The sequence below is a fragment of the Microtus ochrogaster genome, linkage group LG7_11, assembly GCF_000317375.1.
Source record: "Microtus ochrogaster isolate Prairie Vole_2 linkage group LG7_11, MicOch1.0, whole genome shotgun sequence".
NCBI classification, from domain to species: Eukaryota; Metazoa; Chordata; class Mammalia; order Rodentia; family Cricetidae; genus Microtus; species Microtus ochrogaster.
In genome coordinates this window covers 3,415,699-3,424,742 of record NC_022032.1, presented here as the reverse complement: position 1 = coordinate 3,424,742, position 9,044 = coordinate 3,415,699, and the positions used below count along the sequence as shown (strand labels likewise).

The 9,044-nt window shown below is 40.9% G+C and overlaps 1 protein-coding gene across 1 annotated transcript in view; it reads left to right on the top strand.

Moving 5' to 3' along the window:
- Bag4 (BCL2 associated athanogene 4) overlaps positions 1–8,920 on the top strand; it is a 19,649-nt gene extending 10,729 nt beyond the window's left edge. The window contains exons 3-5 of the mRNA XM_005362464.3: positions 3,016–3,270; positions 4,884–5,135; positions 6,653–8,920. Coding sequence (XP_005362521.1) covers positions 3,016–3,270; positions 4,884–5,135; positions 6,653–7,138 — 993 coding nt within the window. The 3' untranslated portion in view covers positions 7,139–8,920. The remainder of the gene's footprint in view (positions 1–3,015; positions 3,271–4,883; positions 5,136–6,652) is intronic.
- The last annotated feature ends 124 nt before the right edge of the window (positions 8,921–9,044 follow it).

Sequence of the window (9,044 nt, the reverse complement as noted above, 5' to 3'; positions counted from 1 at the left end):
GTAGACCAGGCTGGTCTCGAACTCACAGAGATCCGCCTGCCTCTGCCTCCCGAGTGCTGGGATTAAAGGCGTGCGCCACCACCGCCCGGCTTTTTCTGACTCTTGAGTACAGAAATTATTTATGGGCCTAGACCACCAGTCCCAGCTTCTTCTTCCTACTCTTTCATAGTAAGGAAAATTTCAAACAAAAGTAGAAATAAATGTTCTCTCAGCATCCACAAGTCTCAACACTTGACCTTATCGCCTTTATCTTTGGAGTATTTTCTTACAGTATTTTGAAGCAAATACCAAATAGCATATTTTATTGCTCGTAAATAAACCTAAGTATGTGCATTTAAAAACAACAAAAATAGAAACAAAAAACTGCCATATTGTGGTGATTTAAATGAGACTCTCCCCATAGGCTCTGACCCTTGAACACTGGTCCCCAGTTGGTGGTACTGTTTGGGAGATTTATTAAGAGGTATGCCTTGCTTAAGGAAGTATGCCACTGGGGAGGACTTTGAGGGGTTAAAGGTTTGAGCCACTCTGAGCTCACTCTTTCTGTTTTGTGTTATAGTTTAAGATTATAGCTCTCAGCTTACCGCTCCAGCTTCTGTGCCTCTGCTCCACCACAGTGTGGACTGTGGACTCACACACTGTGTGGACTCACACAGTGGAGTCACCCTCTGGAACCAAAAAACCCACATAAGCTCTCCTCTTCAGTGTCTTGGTAATAGTGTTTTATCACGGCAATAGAAAGGTGACTAATACACACAGCAGGATTAAAACTTTACAAAGGAGTGCCAGCAAGATAACTCAGTGGGTAACCTTGTTACCCAGGTTCAGTTCCTGGAGCCCACATGGTGGAGGAGACAACTCTCACCAGGTGTCCTCCGGGCTTAGTGTGTGTGCCCTAGTATATGTACACATAGCTTCCCCCCCCCCACTGTCATATAAGGCCAGGTAGTGGTGGCACACGCCTTTAATCTCGGGAGACAGGGGCAGATAGATCTCTGTGAGTTTGAGGTCAGCCTGGTCCACAGAGCATATTCCAGGACAGCCGGAGCTACACACAAAGAAACCTTATTTCAAAAAAAGGAAAATAATAAGACCAGGCATGGTGGCACACAGCTTTTTTTCTTCTTCTTTAAATTCTAGTAATATATTCCCTACATCCTAGCTAATAAAGGCCCATGTGCATTTTCAGTGTTAAATAATGACATATATCAAGTTTGGAAGATTTATTCATCAGTGTAATAAATTCTAAAAAAACCAACATGATTTTCAGCATGCAGAGGAGTGTTTCCTGGATAAGTGGGAAATTGTGCAGATGGCTCCTGAAAGACCTTGATTATAAGCAGCTTTGTGGTGAACTCCATGGTTCTTTAGTTTCACTGAGTAGGATTTATACTGTTTATTAGGACCGAGTTTGTCCTGAGGTTCTGGGTAATTTTTCCTGCCCCAGCTGACATCTGGACTGTACAGTGCATACAGTGCTGCCCTACTTCCTCCTGCTTCAATGAACGTGAAGAGAGGAATCAAGCTGAGGTGCTTCTGGCTTATCTGATGTTCTGGTGGAGTGTGTCTGCCACGGAGGCCTGCCTCCACTGAGACAGGAGAACAAGACTAGGACACAGACCCTGAGCAGCTGCTGCAACCTGGCTGAGGGATGGCACATACCATTAATCCCAGTAGCCAGGAGGCAGAGGCAGAAGGATCTCTGAGTTCAAAGCCAGCCCTGTCTACGTAGCAAGTTCCAGGCCAGTCAAACTACATGAGACCTATCTCAAAAAAGGAGTGAATTAAGTTTTTAAAAAAAAATTCTTATAAGGAAACAGTTCTAAAATTAAATCTACTTGTTTCTAACAATAAATTGAATAAAATTCCTTCAAAGAATAATCCTTGGGGCTGGAGAAATGGCTCAGTGGCTCAGAGGACTGCGTGCTCTTGTACCTGATTCATTTCCAGCACCAACATGGCAGCTCACAGCTGTCAGTAACTTAGTTCCAGGGGATCCAACACCCTCAGTACTGACATACATACAGGCAAAACATCAATGTGCATGAAATAAATATAAACAATTTTTTAAGAACTTTGTAAAAAAGAATTTTTTTATCTATTTAGTTATTATCATATGGGATATATACACACGCGCACACACACACGTTAAAGTAATGGTTTAAGCTTTCGGCTTAGCTTTTCATTTTATTTGGAGTATTAAGCAGGATTCTATATATCAGCAATGTAATTGTCTTGCTAGGTGATTTAAAACTACAGGAAAGGGACTGACCATGTACCTTAGGGTAGCACACTTGTCTGGCCTGGGCAAGGGGTTAGTCCACAATCATACTAGTAAACAGTATACTGAGGAGTTTCTGATTTCTGTTGTTGGTGTTATCTGGGAAGCAGGGTAGTTTCATTGTTCAATATGGACTGTAGAATCAGACCTGGGTTGGTTTCTTAAACTCATCATAACACTTACAGCAATGTACTCACTGTTATTGAGCATATTGTGTGCCTGCTGAGTCCTTTGTTTTTGTTATCTCACTTAGTTTTCTCCGTAATCCTGCAAGGTAAGTCTAGGCTCTTCATTTTCCTGTTAGAGAAACTAAAACTAAGTAGTTAGAGCGTCTCTCTCTATCCTTTCTATTATATAGTGATATTTCCTTTTCCTCTAGCTAGTCCCCCAGTCTTCTTTGAGTTGCCTTCTGTGGGTACAGGTTCTCTGCTGGCAGATGTAACTGTGAATTAGAATTAAGGAAATGTTTGAGAAGGCCATTGCTTTGCCACTCCATCTGTCCTCAATATATTCTTCCACTGATGCAGCCTAACCGAGAGTCACAGCCTGAGTTCAGTACATGGCTTGTGGTTACAACGGAGAGGAGAAGGAGTGCTTCATAGACTGCTGTGCTAGCTTAGATTCCCTCAGCTGCTGAGAGCTTTACTTCCTAAAGTTTCCAAGGCTGGACATTAAGTGCATTTCAGCCTTTAACTCATTCATCTTTCTTCCTGTCTGGTTCTCCTGTTTTTCAGAGTTTGAATTCTTATACGAATGGAGCATATGGTTCACCATACCCTCCTGGTCCTGGACCAAATACTGCCTCATACTCTGGGGCTTATTATGTTCCTGGCTATACTCAAAGCAGTTACTCTACAGAAGTTCCAAGCACTTACCGATCCCCTGGTAACAGCCCAACCCCAGTCTCTCGTTGGATATATTCCCAGCAGGACTGTCAGACAGAAGCACCTCCACTCAGGGGTCAGGTTCCAGGATATCCTGCTTCACAGGTAAACACTTTTCTGACAGGAAAAAATACCTGCTTCTGAATTGTAAACAGTGGAAAATTATTTATCTACATGAGTAGCAGTTTAAGAAAACAGCTAGAGCCAGGCATGGTGTGTATACCTTTAACTCCACTTCTCCGGAGGCAGAGTTCGAGACCATCCAAGGCCATGGGGCCTTGTCTCAAAAACAAAACAAAAAAGAAAACACCGAAAAAAAGAAAAAAAAGAAAACACCGTAGATGTTCAGAAAATTTTCTATTTTTGACAAAGATGCCTTAAAAATGTCCTAATTCTTTTAAATTCTAAGTTCTATTTTTTATGTGTGTGCATGGTGGGAGTTGGGGGATGAGACACGCACCACAGCCATGTGTGGAAGTCTGAGGACAGCTTGTGGGGTATTCTCTCTTTTTACCTTCCTTCCTTCCTTCCTTCTTCCTTTCTTTTTGAGACCAGGTCTCAGTATGTAGCCCTGGATGTCTGGAACTCCCTATATAGACCAAGCTGGCCTCAAACTATAGCAGTCTGTCTGTGTCTATCTACTTCCTGAGTACTGGGACTAAAGACATATGCCACCATACCTGGCTCCTCTTTTGTCCCACCCCATTTTCATTATTTTTAATAACGTGTGTGTTTGTATATTTACATGCGAATGCAGGTACTCACAAAGGCCAGAGGTGTGAGAACCCTGGAACTGGACAGGTTTGGGAGCCATCTGACATGGTATCTAGGACTTGAACTCAGAGTCCTCTAGAAGAGCAGTATATGCTCTTAACCACTGATACATTTATGCAGTCCCTATAAAACTTTTGTAATAAAATAAATCTTTAGTTATTGTTCTAAACTTTCCCTAAGTTAATCTTTTCCAGTGCTGTTAGGTTTATATTATATGCTAATATGCCATGTTGGGCTGGATGGTGGTAGTGCACACCTTTAATCCCAGCACTCAGGAAACAGAAGCAGGTGAATCTTTGTGAGTTCAAGACTAGCCTGGTCTACAGAGCTAGTTCTAGGACAACCAGGACTACATAGATAAACCCTGTCTTAAAAACTTCTAAAAATTAAATAAATAAAAATAATGGACCACGTTTATTTCTGTTTTTTTTGTTTGTTTGGTTGGTTGGTTTTTGTTTTTTATTTTTTTTTTTTTTTTTATTTTTGAGACAGGGTTTCTCTGTAGCTTTTGGTTCCTGTCCTGGAACTAGCTCTTGTAAGACCAGGCTGGCCTCGAACTCACAGAGATCCTCCTGCTTCTGCCTCCCAAGTGCTGGGATTAAAAGCATGCGCCACCATCACCCGGCCTATTTATGTTGTTTTGAGAAGTCAGATGTCTTTGTGGTTATAACGTATTACCGTATGGATTTGTTTATCTGTAGTGTTTTTGGAAAATACATGCTTCATCCAGTGAATTTTAAATCCTACTCTTGAGTCTTTACCAGCTCTTTCCTTTGTGACTTTAGAGTTAGGGTTTCTCAGGTGTGAAGAATGTTTGGTAACTGATTTATGAGTTGCTATCAGCTCAAGATCTGTCGATGCTATTTTTATTACTTTAAGTTTTGCTTTGGTTTTCTAAGCAGCGACCAACCAGCATACCAGCGTATTTGTTTTTCCCACTCTAGAACCCTGCAATGACCTTGCCCCATTATCCCTATGGGGATGGTAACCGCACTGTGCCACCGTCAGGAGCAACTGTACGACCACAAGATGATGCATGGGCTTCTGGTGCTTATGGGATGGGGGCCCGTTATCCCTGGCCTTCAGCTGCACCCTCAGCCCCACCTGGGAATCTGTACATGACGGAAAGTGCTTCACCCTGGCCTGGCAACAGTTCTCCTCAGCCACCTCCTTCACCACCACCCCAACAACCTAAGGTAGGGTTCCTTCCAAATGCTGGTCCTTTGCTGTCTGGGTATTAAGAGAATACAAGATGACACATCTGTCTTTGCCCATGGTAAATGGAAACTAAGTAAAAAAAAAAAGCTGATTACTACCCTACAGCATTATTTCAGCTTAATTTATGTTTTGGGTTTTTTTCTCATAAGCATTATTGCTTGGGGATTTTTTTTTAAGGTTCTTTTTTATACTTTTCTATTTTTTTTATATGTCTAGATGTACTGGCTGCATATATGTCTATGCACTATGAGTGTGCCAAGAGCCCTTGGAGGCCAGATTCCCTGGAAATGAAGTTACAGTTATGAGCTACTGTGTGGCAATTGATAATCAAATTTGGGTCCTCTGGAAGAACAGCCAGTACTTAACTGTAGTGATAGTTTGTTTGTGTTTTAACAAATAAAGCTTGCCTGTAGATGAGAGTGTAGAGCTATCCACTAGAGACCAGAGAATGGTGATACATACCTTTAATCCCAGGACTCAGGAGACAGAAGCAGATGGATCTCTGTTAGTTCAATGCCTCCCTGGGCTGCCAAGATTGTATCTGTCTAAAAGAGAAACAGAGCTCACACAAAGGTGATCCCAGCACTTGGGATCCCCTGCCTTTAATCCCAGCACTAAGGAGGTGGAGACAGGAGTGATATGGCTGGCCGGAGAGAGGAATATAAGGTGGGAGGAGACAGGAGCTCAGTGCAGTCTGAGGATCACCCTTGCAGTCACAGAAGACAGTCTTGAGGACAGAATCGCCTCTTAAGAACAATTAGTATTAGCCGGGCGATGGTGGCGCACGCCTTTAATCCCAGCACTCGGGAGGCAGAGGCAGGTGGATCTCTGGGAGTTCGAGACCAGCCTGGTCTACAGAGCTAGTTCTAGGACAGGCTCCAAAGCCACAGCGAAACCCTGTCTCGAAAAACCAAAAAAAAAAGAACAATTAGTATTCATGCTACACTTCACTGCTTGCCATCTCTCCAGCACCATATCTTTTTTAAAAGACAAAAAATTGCTTATTTTGTACTGTGATACTATCTGAATATTAGATAGAATCAAAGGATGTATTTTTCCAACCTCTCATGATATATGGAGAGAAGATGAGAAGCAGTGTAAAGTACTACAGCACTCAGTGTTTACATAAGCCACAGGCAGAACACTGCTTTTGACTGTGTTCTGAGGCTTTTACTATTTGAGGAGGAATACTAACTATGAAGTCACTGGATGAATTGTGAGGTAGTAAGATTAATTGTGCAGTGTTCACAAAAGTGGCTTGCATCAAGGGAGATTCCAATCATCATATTTAGGAATTCTGTGCCTTTTACTTGAAAGGGTTTCCCCTTTTTATCTTAACAGTGTTTTTCTCCAGTGATTAAGGTGGGAGTCAGTTTTATTGGTGGAAATCTTTTCAAGTACATTCTTGTTTGGGGAAGATGTGTACTAACATTTAATACTGATGGCCTCCCATTGAAACAGCTTTTATTTCTCCTTTCTGTCTTCCCATTTCAAGGATTCCTCCTACTCCTATGACCAGTCGGGTCCAGGCATGAACCGGCACAGCTTTCCTTGCAGTGTCCATCAGTATGAATCTTCGGGAGTCATGAACAGTGATAATTCAGACCTTTTGGATTCTCAAGTCCAGTATAGTGCTGAACCTCAGTTGTATGGTAATGCCGCCAGTGACCATCCCAGCAATCCTGTTCAGAGTAATAATCTCCCTGAAGAGTGTTTCTCTTCAGATGAAGGCACGCCTCCAAGTATTAAAAAAATCATACATGTGCTGGAGAAGGTCCAGTATCTTGAGCAAGAAGTAGAAGAGTTTGTGGGGAAAAAAACAGACAAAGCTTACTGGCTTCTGGAAGAAATGCTGACAAAGGAACTTTTAGAACTGGATTCTGTTGAGACTGGGGGCCAGGACTCTGTCCGTCAGGCCAGAAAAGAGGCTGTCTGTAAGATCCAGGCCATACTGGAGAAATTAGAGAAAAAGGGATTATGAAATAATTTGGAATGAAGGGTTAACCTGTTACTAATTTGGCCAAAGAACTCTTGAATTTGGTTAGTTACCATCTTTTAAATGGCTGTTGTGACAAGAAACAACACAGTCCAGCTTCTCACTTCAAACTGAAGGAAAAGAAATTGAAAAGCTGACAGAAGAATGGAAGAACACATTATGGGATTCTTTTTGGTTTTCAGATGACTGAACATAATACGAAACTGGAATTGTCAATGTTGCCAAGTAGACGTGCTCCTTAAGAAATCCATGGGCATCTCTAGGCTGCTTCTTATCAACAGGAGGGAAATAGACTTTATGTAACAGGTTATCAGTGCATAGTCTGAGACAAGCAGGCTGTTTTGTAAGCATCCAGACTGTCACATTTTTGTGCATTGTGACTGCATATACTTCATGTGTAAATTATAGCTTAGACTCTTGGACCTCTGTTTTATTATCTGCAGTTCGCAAATGTAATATTATTCTACTTGGTACATTTTGTAGTAATATGTTTAATAATCAAATACTGGCAGCCAGATAAATGGGCAGTTCTGATCGAATTCATATCCTTTCAGCCTTGAATATATTGCAGTGTGTAGTGGGCTCCTGAAGTCAATCACATATCTCCTTGTGTAGCATGTTATGTTAGTGTTCTTCCACTTCTGCTTTTCACAGTAGCCAGGAAGGTGATTTTGGAAATTACATTAACATAGAATCACTATGTTTGTGGATATTTTACTTCTTTGTTTTTTTGTTATATTTGGATAAAGATCCAGTTTTGAAATTGTTTTTTTAAGAAAAATATCTTTGGCTATTGCTGCTTCAATAGAGAGCCTTATGATAGAAACATGAAACCTAAATGCTACAATTAGTATAAATAGCGACTGCAAAAAGCAACAAATATGATTATTTAATAATACTGTTCTCCATTTAATAGTTTCTGTTAAACAGATTTGAGCTCAGTTTATAGCTGATAGAAGGAAAAGGAGATTCATGCTCAGGGAATGAGTCAGCCATAGCTAAAGTAGAAAACTCACTGTTTTCTTTAAATCTGGTTCTTTATTTCATAGAATAAATTACATAGAATTACCTGTTTCATAAGAAAGATGTTATTATTAATAACAGTCCATTTGGAACCAAGTTTAAGAAAGGGGCCTTTCTTGTTTTTCCATATATGTTGTTATACAGAGACAGGTTAATAATTTACCTTTTAAATCTAAAGTGAGTCTAGCATTCAGTATCTGCTTTTGCAACAAAAGCAGTTTCTTAGTAAAATATCAAAGTGATACTTGTTTTCTAGACTAGCAAGCCTTTATATTAGTGATGCTAAACCTATATAGCCATCCCTTCTACTCACAGGGAACCAAATCAATGCCAGTGTGTCATGAGTAGAAATGTAGTCGGAAATGTTGTATGGAGACCTGGGACTTGGTTAAATTCGTAGAGTGTTTGCCTAACGTACATGAAGTCCAGCGTTAAATTCCCAGTATTGCATAAACCAGGCATAGTGGCACATACCTGTCTCAGCACTGGGAGGTGAAGGCAGGAAGATTACAAGCTTAAGATTATCCTCAGCTACATCATCAATTCAAGGCCACCCTGAGCCACACGAGATCATGTCTCAAAAACTAAAAGGACAAGTGATTCAAGATTTAATGATTTTATCCAAGAGTCTGTTTTTAAAACATTTTATTAGTGTAAAAATTTGATTTAGTGGTATACATTTTTAATCAAGACAGAGATAGGTAGATCTCTTGAGTTCAAGGTCAACCTGGTCTACAGAGAGTTCCTGACCAGTCAGGGCTCCATAGTGAGAGACATGTGCTACCTACCTATCTACCTATCCTACCTACCTACCTATCCTACCTATCTATCCTATCTACCTATCCTACCTACCTACCTATCCTACCTA